Source organism: Pinus tabuliformis, chromosome 7, assembly GCF_031772625.1.
Source record: "Pinus tabuliformis cultivar Carrire ecotype Pingquan chromosome 7, CPIR1, whole genome shotgun sequence".
NCBI classification, from domain to species: domain Eukaryota; kingdom Viridiplantae; phylum Streptophyta; class Pinopsida; order Pinales; family Pinaceae; genus Pinus; species Pinus tabuliformis.
Window position 1 is genome coordinate 1,406,319,866 of NC_142293.1, and position 14,825 is coordinate 1,406,334,690.

Sequence of the window (14,825 nt, forward strand, 5' to 3'; positions counted from 1 at the left end):
ACAGAAAAGATACAGATTCTACAAAAAATGGACGATTTACAAGGAGAACCAAAGGCATTAAGATTCATAATTAATCAAAAGGCTTTGGTAACTATTAGTATTATTTCAAGCAATTGGAATAATAATGTGGTCCATATTATTAGCCTGATGATTTCAAATAGAATCTGTACATCTATGATTTTTGAATTAGGTTGGCAAAACAAAGCTTATATTAATGATAATTGCAGAGCATGGGTTCAGCATGCAATTGAAAGTTCCACCAATATGTTTCAAATTTTCAAATGGGAACTTCTAAATGGCATCGAACTGGCAGTACAGCGATCACCAACTATCAGAAATGTTTTTAAAGATTCTTTCTTAGATATTGAGATCAGCCCATTACCTTTCCTTACCAAGTGGGAAAAACAATCTGCCAAATACACACCTCAGCAACAGGGCCTCCACCGAATAAAGATGAATACGGAACAAGGAGAGTCATCAAGAGCATCATCAAAAAGGACAATAATATTAGCTGAAGATGCCAAAGGAAAAGGAAAAGCAAAAGAATCTACTTTACAGGACAAACAGCCAGATGCCCAGGACCCAATAGACATCGATTGGGACGAAGAGTACACCAAGATGATAGAACATCACTACCAAAAGATGATCGACGACACAAGGCCAGTGCATGATTCGTCTGAAGATTTTGATTTTGATAACGATTATGATTCAGATAGAAGTCCAAAAGGACCATGGTAGAATCTTTTTGTACATATGTACCAGAAAAGTTGAGTAGACACCATCGGTGAAAATATACCGATAGGACCCTCAATTATTTCTGCTTTTTCAGAATAGTTTAGATGAGTAGGGTTAGAAGATCTATAAAAGAGGGAGATCGACAGATGTTCAAGACATCGCTTGACTGAGAACTCTGAGATCTCATGTTGTAATAAGCCTTATGTATTTTGCTTGTAATAAGCTTACTAGGCCGCCTGTCTAAGGACAGTTCTGTCATCCAAAAGAACTTGGAACTATAAGGCGAAGGCATTAAAGACCCGTGGAGAGAGGTCGTGTATCTACTCGCATGTTCAGTTGAAGAAAAGTAACCTACTTGGGTTCGTTGTTTAACAGTCTTCGAAATTGATCAAAAGTAAGTTCTTAATACCGAGGCTTTCTATTGTTGCATTGTGCTTGCTTTGCTTAGTTTATCAGTGAGTGGTCACTTAGCTTGAATCAACCCTAATGGCGTTTATTTGAAGGTAGAATGGAATCACTTTTCATGGTGACAACTTATCTTTATATTGTCATAAGGGTGAAAAGTGAGTCCCGAGGATGTGGTCCAACAATCAGGTGGGGAGGTTTGGTCCCCACAGGTCTCGTGGTCCAATCTCGCGTAGGACTATGTACGCCTAATAGCTGCTCCAAGCGCAATTTCTTCAGGTGAAGAAAAAAAGGGAGAAAAATGTTAAAGTTTTAGTTTAATGTCATTTATATAAAATTGGAGCGCTGAGAGTTATGTACTATGTTTTCTTATTAGAAATTTTTCATAGCTCAAGGAGGTTTATTATGAATTTAGAAGTGGTTAATTTTTATATTGTAATCCAAGTTTTGAATAACAAATTGTTCACTTCAAAAGGGAACATGTTTTTGAAGATAATCTCAAATTCAAGCATTGATTAGAAGTCAATGAAATACTTTATCAATGTCTTTTTTCATGAGGTTATAAGAGGGTTAAGACCAAACCCCTATAGCACTCATTTTCAATATATACAATGCCTCTTATGCACTATAGTCTTCAATTTCTTGATCGTGAGCAATTGATAAATAATTAACTAAATCAACATTAGCCAATCTATTTGTTGAAATACAAAATTGGAAGGACCCACAAACTACATGACTTGATGTTGTCATATGCAAAATACATTAGTCTTTAATCATTTGTGGAAAAATATTTTTGATAGAGACAACACTTCAATTAAGTCCACTAATGCTAAATTAGCAAAATGGGAAACACGAGCTGAAAAGGCATTTGCATTGTTGAGATTTTTAATCAATAATAAACTATATATTTACATTGAAAATGTATTTGATATTTGCATTCCCTAGACAACTTCTAAAAGTATGTTTGTTACTCAATCCAAAGCAAAGAGAGTTGAGCTTCATACTAAATCAAAAATTGGCTTAGGGTCAAAATGTTTTAGAATACATCACTAGTTTAAAAAATATTCAACAATACCTCAGAAAATCTGTTTTAAAGATGTGGAAAAATGTTTAATAACAATCATCTTGGTGTAAACTTTGCCACCCTCCTATAAACATTTTCTAGAAACATTACAAATTGGTGATAAATGAGCAAATAAAACTTTTGATTCCTATAGTGATTTAGAAGAGAATATTTTCTTTACCAACACAAGGAAAAAAGAAAGCTCGAAGTGGGAAAAGTTAATCAAATGAAAATACAAAAGATAGAGGTACTTATAATGAAATTGCCAAATAATGAGGCTCATAAAAATACAAGAGGAAGACCTAATTCTAAAGGAAATACAACAGGAAGAGGTTGTTCCCATGATAATTATAGAGAAAGATAAGTTAAGATTTTGGACATGGAAGAGGGAAAAAATTATCAACATCAGCCATACTTCAAAAAGAGATCTCAAGAACATTTTCAAAAAGGTGAAGAAATAACAAAACCTTAAAAATGTCTTCACAATGGACATGTGGCAGAACACTAAATGACAAGAAATAAACAATAAATAAATTTAAAACAAAAACAAAAAAACAAAAAAACAAAAAGCAAAAAACAAAAACTATATATATATATATATATATATATATATCCAAAAAAATATACAACATTTCGAGTCTAATGCTGCAACATTGACATCCAACAAATTGCCAAGAAAGGAATTTGAAGATGATTGGATATTCCACACAAGAGCTACTCATCAAATGTGCTATAGCAAAAATTATTTCTAGAGCATATCAAGATATGGAACTAAATGCATTTTATTTGACAGATCACACAGCTGATGCACCTCAATGAAAAGGACCAGTCTATACTTTTCTCTTCTAGGAATTGGAATTGGAATTGGAAAAATATTATGTTTAAATGTATAATATGTTCCAACATTCAAAAAAGATTTGTTGTCCTTTCTACTCAATAGACAAGGAGGTCATTAGACCATCGTGGAAAATGGATGGATCAAAATCAATTTCGTTAAACAAAATTTCAAAATAATAATGAACGGATATGAAGATGGAGAACTTCTTAGGTTACGAGAACATTCATTCCTGGCGAATAAGATGCATTAATTTGGCCCCTTGAACTTGATAGCCCTTAATAAGCTTATGGGATATGAGATGGTTAAAGAATTGACGATTTTAAAAAGGGCATTGCTAAGTATGAAGCTTATATTATCAGAAAATAGAAGGGGAATCCTTTCCCCACACGTACATGGCAAGCAAATTGATGTTGCAACTAATCCATTGTAACATTTATGGTGCTTTGGAATCCTCGATTGCTGGATGCATATACTTTATTATTTTCATAAATGATTTCACAAGATTGACTTGGGTGTATATTCCAAAGGAGAAATCAAAAGCCTTTGACAAATTCATACAATTTCACCAAGGAAAAGATTGTGACATTGAGAATCGATAATAGGGTTGAACTCAATTCAAATGAATTTAATTATCATTGCAGAAGAAATGGAATAAAACACACTTTACCAATTCTTATACTCCATAGAAGAACAAAGTCACACAAAAAATGAATCGCAAACTCGTGGGAATGACCAAATCTATGTTGCACTTAAAAGGGGTTAAGCACAAAGCATTGGGAAAAAACAATTCATACAGCAGTTTATCTAAGGAATCGATCTCCCACATTTGCATTATATAGAATTACTCCATATGAAACACAGCATGGTAAAGCCTCGAGTAAATCATCTTCAAGTTTTTGGCTCCACTTGTTATGGGCTAGTTCCTAAAAAGGACTAAGCTATAAAATTAAATGAATTCTTCTTGGTTATTCAAATGAAAAGAAAGAATATAGATTGTTATCCAATGGGAAGTTCATTATTAGTTGAGACATTGTATTCGAAGAGACATAAAGTCAAATAATGCAAAAATTTGATAATCGCCTTAACAAAACAATTCCTCAAATAAAGTGAAATTGGAGGAATTAGATAATTCTTCTTCAAATGATGATTCTTCAACACAAAACAAATCTTTTGCAATAATAGATCACCACAAGAACACCACACCAGACCAAAATGGTTCACACAAATACAAAAAGATGTTCATGAAGATGAAGGACTAGAAGTTCAACCCAATCAAATTCTGCCTTAATCATGATTCAATTTAAACAAATTCTACAGACGCAATGATGCGTAAGGAATGTCAACAAGCCATGGTGAATGAATATGACTCGACAACTGCAAATGGAACATGGAAACTCGTTGATTCTCCAACAAAAGTTAAACACATCGACTGCAAATGGATTTACAAAATTAACTATAAAGCAAATGGTGTATATAAACATAAAGGAGACTTATGGCTAAAGACTTTTCTCAAAAAGAAGGGATTGACTATTTAAAAATTGTTCGCCCCAATAGCAAAATGAAACAATGACTACTTAAGAATTGTTCACCCTAATAGCAAAATGAAGCACAATATAGATGGTGATTTAGCTGCATATTATGATTGGACACTCAATCAAATGGATGTTAAAAGTGTCTTTCTTAATGTTGATTTAAAAGAAGTTGTCGAAATGACTCAATCCCAACATTTGAGGTTAAAGGGAAGGAACATAAAGTTTGTAAACTCATCAAAGCTTTGAATGGCTTGAAACAAGCACCCAGAGCCTGGTATTATCCCAAAATGGATGAATACTTCAAACACATTGGTTTTCATCACAGCGAGTCAAGATGGAAGGTCAAACCTTGTTCATATTGTTCTTTATGTTGATAACTTAACCATTACAAGCAATCATGAGGATTGCATCAAGCAAGAACCAAGGACTTCAAAAAAAAAAAATCAAAATAAAAAACTTGGGACCACTTCGATATTGTCTTGGACTAGTATTTTCACAACAACGTCATCAAATCATCCTTGGTCAAACGCAGTATGCTACCGAAAAGTTGAAGAAGTTTGGCATGGCTAACTGTAAACCCACAGTTCCTCCTATGGAGCAAAACCTCAAACTTTCAAAAATTGAAGAGGGAGACTTGGTGAACAGTACTATCTATGAAGAGTTGATTGGCAACTCAAAATTATATTTAATGAAAAAATAAATCTATTTGTGGTCAAGAAACTCGATTAGCAAATTTATTGAATTTCAAAATCATTTGTCATGTAGTTTCTCCCACCAGCTCTAAGGTACATAAAGTTTGTAAACTCATCAAAGCTTTAAATCGCTTGAAACAAGCAACCAGAGCCTGGTATGCACAAATGGTTGAATACTTCAAGCACATTGGTTTTCATCGCAGCGAGTCAAGATTGAAGGTCAAACCTTGGGTCATATTGTTCTTTATGTTGATGACTTAACCATTGCAAACAATCATGAGGATCTCATCAAGCAAGTGAAACAAGGACTTCAATAAAAATTCAAAATAAAAAACTTGAGACCACTTTGATACTATCTTGGAGTAGTAGTTTCACAACAACATCATCAAAACATCCTTAATCAAACCAAGTATGCCACAGAAATGTTGAAGTTTGGCATGGCCCACTGTGAACCCTCAGTTACTCCTATGGAGCAAAACCTCAAACTTTAAAAATTGAAGAGGGAGAATTGGTGAACAGTTCTATCTATGGAGAGTTGATTGGCAACTAAAAATTATATTTAACGAAAAAATAAATTTATCTGTGGCCAAGAAACTCAATTAGCAAATTGATTGAATTTCAAAATCATATGTCACGTAGTTTCTCCCACCAGATATAACTTTCTTACTGCTATCAAGTCTTGTTTCAAAATTAAGCCATTTAACTGACAGAATTACTTGTTGAGAAAACTAAAAATACTTTCTTCATTGCGACCAGTAAGCCATCCGCAAACACCCAAAAAAAAGGATAAAAGCCTTTCCTACAAGCAACTGCTGCTAATTTCAGTTTGTAATCCTTCTGTAGCACATGCAATATCAACACCTATGAAATTTCAACAGTAGCTCGTTTCACATTTCAATCACCTATAATGTTCATCTAACATCCTGTAAAGCAGTCCGAGAATTCCCCAGAACTGATAGTCTACAAAGTTTATTTCTGGTCAATGTGAAGAAAACAACTGTACATATTTGCCATTTAGCATTCTAGCAGCACTGACTGGGTATACAGCATGTTGCTCTATGCTAACTAATACATACATGAGCTGTAATTACAGTACAAAATCCCTAACAAATCTAGGACTCAAAATTTTCATGTTCAGAATATGCAACTCCTGAAACCCTTCCTTAAGGCTGCCTCATCCAAATTTTTCCCTATGAAGACAATTTTATTTATTCTTTTCTCGTTACCCCACGGTTTACCAACAGATCCATCAATGATGGAATGCACACCCTGCAAAAACAAAAAGTAACATATAATCACGTCAAAGTTATAATCTTAGTCACCTGGTTCAAGTTCATGTTCGAGTTCGACGAGCTTAAAATTTGACAAAAGTTCGACATTCTAAATTTTGATCACAAGGCATTAGATTCAACGATCTTTAAATTTAATTTTTTTAAATATATATAATAAAATTTATACAACATAAATAAATATCAAAAATAAAATAAAAATTACAGAAAATATATAAATATACTAATTTAAACTAATCTGACTGAATTTGGACAAACTCAGACAAATTTATTTGCCCAATCAGTTCATCTTTTAGTCCACATTCAATCCTATTTAAAATTCTGCGTACAAATATGAATATGGCAAACTTCGAACTTGAAGCTTCAAATTTGCCAAACCTGGTGACTTACTTTATAACTATACATAAAAGGAACGCTCTGTCAGATTTCAATATATAAATGCCAGAAGCATTGATGGTATTTTAAAGGGGCAGAAAACCTTGTAGTTTAGAAGAATAAAAAGTCTAATTAAAATTCAATTCACAATCCAGCTTTCAGCTACAAGGCTTCTTTTAAGTCAGCAAGGAAAAGATTAGCATTTTATTTAACCATACTTTTGGCACGAGGCAAAAGCAAGATTTTCTTTAAAAATGGGAAAACAGAATACTGATGCCTTCGTCCAAAAATATAAGACTAACAGATATAACCCTGCTGGACAGCATAGTAAATGATACACCAAATCACTATGTTATAAACTGAGGTTTTACACAACAGAAGATTACCAAAGCTTAGTGAAGCTAAATCTATCAATAGACATCTTATCGGAAAATAAAATAACAAGCATGCATCCTGCTTATAGAAGGTAAGAAATATTCAACTTCAAGAGAAATATTGCAATGTTTCTTTCAAGCAAAGGCTAAAAAGTCTTATATTGCTAAGCATTAAAAAAAAAAAAAAAAAAATTATGCAGTTTGCAGTAATCTCAAGTTGTCAATCATCTCTCGTTATCACAGTTAAGAGTAATGCCATATTCAAGATTGCTTCTCTAGTCCCTAAAACAAACATGCAAATTTGCACTAGTCCCATGGAAAAGTTTAAAAAAAATTAAAATCAGTTTTTTACAAAATGGATTTCACAATTTAAGTGAACAAAAACAGACTGATTACCATTAAACAACTCACCTGGAAAACATATCGCTCATCAAACCCATCAACAGACAATACACCTTTCATCCGATAAATATCTTCACTCCGTTCATTTACCAACTTTCCCATCCACTCATTGATCTGCATTTGACAACACAATAGAAACTTTCTTCAGTTCTTCTGATAAGCTTACCTAATGGGGCTGTTAATCCACATGCAAAGATATCAAGATTATGCACTTTCACCCTACAAAGAGAAACTTCTACCATTCCAAATTGCATGGAATGCTTAGATCATAAATTATAGGTCCAGAATTCATGAGCAATATTCAAAAATCATAAATATATCATGCATGAAAATGGAATAAGCAACATGAAAATAGCATGAGCACAAGAAGCAAGCTACAAACTAAGAAACAGGACATGCCCAGACCATTGACCATATGCCATGTATTGGACAAAGTTACCGGAAACATCACCCTGAACTGCCAGAAACACCGTTCCGAGTTTCCGAAACGAAAACGGGTACAATCCACATAAGATCCGCCTTCGAAACATTTTTGAGCCGTTTCAAACTAAGTTGCCGGAAACGCCAGGCTAACCTAACCGAAATGCCGTTCGGTGTTTCGGATCCAGAAACCTGTACGAAACGCATAAAAAATGGCAGAAAAACATATTGGCAGCGTTTCAGAATTTCGGAAACGAAAGGTTGGAATCTGAAAACGTTTTAGGGCATTTTTCGTCAAAAACACCCGTTTCTAATAATTTGTAAATTGCAATACGTTTAAGATTTGACCGAAATGGATCTGGCCAAAGCAAGAACGTATTGGAAAGGGGATCCGCCATTCATAAAAATGTTTCACGATGAATGGCTGCCGGGAACAGTTTTCATGATTTTCATTGTGTTTCTAACTTTTTTTTATGAACCGGTTTTCAACCTTTACCCTATACCATTTGCGGCGTTTGTCATTTGGAATTTTGGAGCCATTGTTTTCATTTGCCTTTGACTGTGGAGCAACCGTTTGCTTTTGCCTTTGATTGTGGAGTGACCCTTTGCCTTTGCCGCGAGTGACCATTTTCCTTTGTCTTGAGACGTGAGCACTGTGCAGTGTGAGCGAGTGTGGAGCGGAGCAAACTGTGATCGAAGACTGTGAGCGAGTGTGCATTGTGGAGGCGGAGCCCTCAACCCTCAGCCCGCAAGCGAGTAGTAATTTGTGTGCAACTGCACTGTGGACTCTGGAGTCTGGAGCCCTCCAAGCGACTGTGTCACTCAGTCACTGCGGGAGCCCAAGCCATAATGTAAGTCTTCCAGTTCAAGGCTCATTTTGATTTAAGGCCGAGCATAATAATTTTTGAATGCTTCATGAGTTTAACATGAAATTTTTTGGTTAGGGACTTGTCTTTTCAATGCATCAGGTAATATGTTACAGTTGGGGTGGTTGTTGTAATTTTAATAATTTGTTAACACCCTTCTGATTCCTCTAACTCATTTTTGCGACTCTGTTTAACCATGACTATGCTTGATTACTAACATTTTTATGTATCAGAGGTTAAACTTTAGTCCTTGTTGTCTTTTAAGTTTTCAATGACAAGGCATATTTTATCGTTTATTTTGTTAGGCTGTTATGGAAACCTTTCCCAGAAAGGAACAAATGGCTAGGAAAGAACTTTAAATTTAATCTGGAAACATTAATGTGCTCATGCTGCCAAGACAGTAAATGGTATATCGAAGTCTTAATATTATTGTAAATACAAATCCCCTGTTTTATGGTGCTTGTTATTAAAAGGATTTCTCAACTTCTAACAATAACCTGAAGGCTAATAGTAGGATGGCCTGGTTGTAGTAGGCCTATGTGAGCAACAGGTGAGAAATTGAGAATGTGTGTGTCACTGTGTCACAGTGTGTACATTGTATAGTATATACATATAAACTTTAAACTTAAAGCCATTATAAGTTCTGAGCTTTCATTTTGTTTATGCCCTTGAGGTTTTGTGTTTGAACAGTAAGTTATATTATATAACCAATACTAGTGACCTATACAATATTACAATTGGAAACTCATATGTGAGAACAAAAGCAAAAAGTACAGGCTTGACATAGTCAAATTTAAACTGTCAACAAATAGAGTTCAGATTAATTGTTTCTTCTTCGACAAGTAGAGTTCAGAATCAAGATTAGTTTAAGTAATGGTGGTCCCCAATGTTCTCAATGAAGCTGAAGGAAATAATGCAACAAAACTACTTTTATGAGTTCTCAATGGCATCAAAATTACTAATAACTAGTAACATAATGAGTGTTACAGTCACAAAACTTGTCTAACAGTGAACACTACTCATGTGGCTCAAATATTTAATTTATAAAACAGAGTTCTGATTTAACAATTATGATCTTTTAATATTTGTCAATTTTTAAATTTATTTTGCAGTTTCATTTATATCATCATCATCAATCATGGCAACTTCAAGTTCAGCCATTCATGAGGCAAAGGAAGTGGAACATGAAATTGAATCTACCCCTAAAGTCAACCAAAGTTACCACTTTGGAAATATGTAACTATTGTTGGGAAGATCCAAGGAGGGGGATCATTGGCATGGGTTTGCAGTGAGTGTAAAAAGGAGTATAAGGGATAATACACACAGGTTAAAGCACATTTGCTTGGGTTAAAAGGCAATTGGGTTTGAATATACAGTGGCCCACCTAAAGAGAATGGAATAGATGGAAATGGTTTAAGCAAGCAAAACTTGCAAAATATCAGAAAGAACAAGGCGAGGCAGATGCTAAAGCAAATGAGGCAAATCTTGCCTCCCATTTAAAACACCCAAAAGGTTGGGTGCATCTTCATCAAAGCCTCCACTTCATTCTCATGGAATTGTTTGTTCAAAGCAGTCAAATTTGGGACTGCTTGAAAAGAGTTTTAATAATGACGCTCGAGAGATAGCAAATGCAGCTATAGGCCAATGTATTTATGCGGTCTTCCCTTTAACCTTGTGTGATCTCCTTATTGGGCAAAGATGATAAAAGCAGTGAATGAAGCCCCAAGAGGATTCAAGAGCCCTGGATATGAGAAGATACACACCACAATGTTGAGTGTTGAAAAGTTAGATTTGGAGGCTAAATTAAGCCCCATTCGTAATTCATGGTGCATTTCAAGGGTGTCCATCATTTTTTATGGATGGAAAGATCAAAGAAATAGGCCTTTGATCAATGTGATTGCTCAGAGCTCACAGGGGGCAATGTTTTTGAAAGAAGTGGATTGTGAGGGGCAGATGAAAGATTCTCAATTCATTGTTGACATCTTGATTGAAGCAATTGAATTGGTGGGGCCTGAAAATGTTGTCCAGGTAATAACTGACAATGCAACAATGTGCAGAGCAACGGGCCTAATTATTGAAGGCAAATATCAGCACATCTTTTGGACTCCTTATGTTGTACATTCATTGAACCTCATGTTGAGCAAGATGGGGGAGAAAATTTAGTGGATTCGAGTTATTTTTGAAGAGGCAAAAAGAAATTCAAGCCTTTATCACAAACCACCACATGTCCCAAGGCATCTATAGGGAATTTGCTAAGCTCCTTAAGGTACCTATAGCTTAAAGTTTAAACTTTATTTCATAGATTCTAATTTCTGACTCTAAATTCAAACATCTAAATTGGATTCTCAAATGTCATGATTCGTGAATCATAATAGTTATTCAATCAAATTATGATTTTTAATTTGTTGAAATTTGAAACATTGGCAATTTGGCACCTGCAGGTTGTCGAGACTCTATTTGCTTCTCACATCATAGTCTTAACAAGGCTTATGCAGGTGAAAGAGGCATTACAATCAATGCTATGCAGTTCTCTTTGGAATCAATGGAGGCAATCCCAATCTGATAGAGCACAAGCACTGAAACGATTGGTTGTTGATGATGAATTGTGGGATAGGGTGGAGTACCTCTTGGCATTTACTAAGCCAATTGTGGATTTGCTCCGTATGTTTGACACAGATATGCCTAAGTTGGGAGAGGTGTACGAGGGCATTGATTCCATGATAGAGAAGATAAGGTTGGTTATAAATGCCAAGGAGAATGACCCAGATGAATTCTTTTACAGAGAAGTAAAAGATATATTGACCAAAAGGTGGAACAAGATGACCACCCCATTGCACCATTTGGCCTATGTAGTGAATCTAAAATATTATGCTGCAGAGTTGCCAAGTGATCTAGAAAGAACCGCACCAAACAAAGACCCAGAAGTCGTAGACAGATTTAAAAATGCTTTTGGAAAGCTTTTTGTAGATCCCGAAATTAGGCTTCGGATTCATGCACGGTTTTCTCATTTTGTAGGATCAGAGGGTTGGGGTTGTTATATTGATTGTATGCGAGACAAAACCAAATTAAGTCCAATTGAGTGGTGGAACTTCTATGGTGGGGCACTTCCACATATCCAAAAATTGGCCATCATGATCTTGTCACAGGTTGCTAGTTCCTCTTCAGCAGAAAGGAACTAGAAAACATACGGCTTCATCCATGCAGTGAAGCGAAACAGATTGGGCTCTAAGAAGGCTGAGGAACTAGTGTATGTTCATTCAAACCTTCGCCTTTTGTCACACAAGAGAGATGAATACAAATTTGGACCCACCAAATTACGGGACGTGGAACCAGAGTTGCCTGACTTGGATATGACATTGAATGTCATGTCTCATATGACTTTGTTTGATGCGGAATCACCAATAGGTGGATCTTCAAGTGGACATGGCAACAATGTTCCCAGTCCCACTTCTGGAGAGGATGTGTAACTTTTTAGTGGCATGAATGAAGACATATTTGATGATATGTAAATGTCATTTATGATGGTGTTTTAACTTTTAAACTTTTGAACAACCATATGAATTATGAATAATGATAGCAAACTGCCAGTCACAGTTCATTTTGCACTTTGTACTATGTAGTATGCATTATTAATTTTGGTAATGATGGTGTAACTTGTCATGTTGATAAATTGATGACTGAAATTTGAAACAAAAACTTGAGGATATGTTGAATCATGAATGTTATAATAATCATTGATGATGATGACAATGTTTATGTTGAATTGATGATGATGAATCATGATAGATTATAAATCTAGATTCTAAAATATGAGTGGTAATATGAAACTTTTATTTTTTAAATATATATATATGTGTGTCTGTGTGTGTCATTTCCTACTGTATCATATCCAGACTTTTTGAAAATTTGTCGTATCCGTTTCAAACCCCGTTCCCGTTTCAGTGCAACTTAGGTTTCAAAAAATTGGAAATGTCGGGTCCCAAAATGGAAATGTTTCAACAGTTTTTTATTTTTTTTTGGATCCGAACAGTGGAGCACCTGACCATACCCTACATCTCTCCACACTTTTAAGGCGAACAGTGGAGATGTAAAACTCCATCAAGACCTGGCTACGCTCCACATTCCACTCTAACTAGGCATCTACACATCTAACACTCTGCCATTAATTAGCAGTTTGGAAGGAAAATCTTCTCCTTCAAAAGCTTATTGAACTTTTCTGCCCCCTAGGATGTTGAAACTTACCCTGAATCATTCTCTTAAATGTTGTTTATCCTTTCTGATCATTATGTCAGATTTTTCAATCATGTAGGAAAAAAAATGTAAAAAGCATTTTTCTATATACTTCGATCACATAGGAGCAAGAGCATAGCAAGTTCATAAATTTAATTTTGTAATGAATTGATAATTTTGAGTCATTAATTAGCAGTTTGGAAGCCAAATCTTCTCCTTCGAAGGCTTATTGAACTTTTCTGCCCCCTAAGATGTTGAAACTTACCCTGAATCATTCTCTTAAATGTTGCTTAGCCTTTCTGATCATTATGTCAGATTTTTCAATCATGTAGGAAAAAAAATGTAAAAAACATGTTTCTATATACTTCGATCATGTAGGAGCAAGAGCATAGCAAGTTCATAAATTTAATTTTGTAATGAATTGATAATTTTGAGTTGTATTGGGAATGGATGATAATAATAATTTTGAGTTGTACTAGGAAAGGATGATAGCCTCGAACCGAAATATCTCTCAAAAATAAGGTTTTGCAATGTCAAGATAATGTTTTATGCCCATTTACTATATCAATAAAAAGAAAAACAGTTTTGCAAATGTCACGGCTGCAATGTGCAACTCTTACGTATATCATCAAATATAAAACTATTGAAACAGAGTTTTATGAATGGTAATATGAAATTTGTATTGTGTTATATATATATATATGCCATTTCCTTGGTGTATCGTATCCGGATTTTTTTTAAATTTGTTGTATCCATTTCAAACCTCGTATCTGTATTCATTCCGGTATCTGTTTCAGTGCAACTTAGCTTTTGGGTGTAGGGAAAGAGCTCTCATGGTTTCTCATTATGCTTGTGAAAGGTAAAATGATAAATTAAGATTTAAAGGGATTCCAAGTGTTTTGCAAATGTTCTAATTTCTAAAATATTTGAATCTTTATATCTATATTTCATTTTTGTATTTGTAGTTTGTTCTATATATATATATATATATATATATATATATAATGCTTCTCCCATGTCTTGTGTCAAGAGTCAATGTGTCCCGTGTCAGATACTCATAATTCCATGTCCTATGTGTCCAATCTCCTCGTGTCATGTGACTTAGGTTACAAACAGTTAACTTTATGGCAGAGCTGGGGCCTCTAACAAGGCAACATTTGGTTCAAGACAACAATCAAATGCTAAGAACTAATAATAGCTACAACTAACTAGTTATTCAGGCATATAACATCATTAAAAGAAACAAAGGACAAATTTACAAAGAAACATATCATGGCCCATGCAGTATTAAAAAATATGACATGCAATTTACAAAGGGAAAAATTCGTGACTATTTTCACTTATGGTCATCCAATATGTTGAGAAATCTAGGGGCAGCTAGATTAGGTGATTTATCTTGCTTTGATAACTACTTGTGGTATATTTTTACTTAACTTGATTAGCTTCTTCTTTCTCTTGATTATTATTAGAGATTTCTTCATCAAATAGCTACCAAACCATAAAGAAAAATAAAACAAAGGACACAAGATATAGGCAACCAGTCAGGGCCAAAACCTCTCCAACTAAGAGGAAAACCCACAAGAATTCTTCTCTTCTTATAAAAC

The 14,825-nt window shown here is 34.6% G+C and overlaps 1 protein-coding gene across 1 annotated transcript in view; it reads right to left on the bottom strand.

Annotated features, from left to right (window-relative positions):
• Window positions 1-6,045: 6,045 nt before the first annotated feature.
• Window positions 6,046-14,825, bottom strand: part of LOC149252914 (uncharacterized) — a 194,830-nt gene continuing 186,050 nt past the window's right edge. Inside the window, exons 9-10 of the mRNA XM_089459823.1 lie at window positions 7,715-7,819; window positions 6,046-6,534 (exon numbers count right to left, since the gene is read on the bottom strand). Of these exons, the coding sequence (XP_089315949.1) occupies window positions 6,400-6,534; window positions 7,715-7,819 (240 nt within the window). The 3' untranslated portion in view covers window positions 6,046-6,399. The remainder of the gene's footprint in view (window positions 6,535-7,714; window positions 7,820-14,825) is intronic.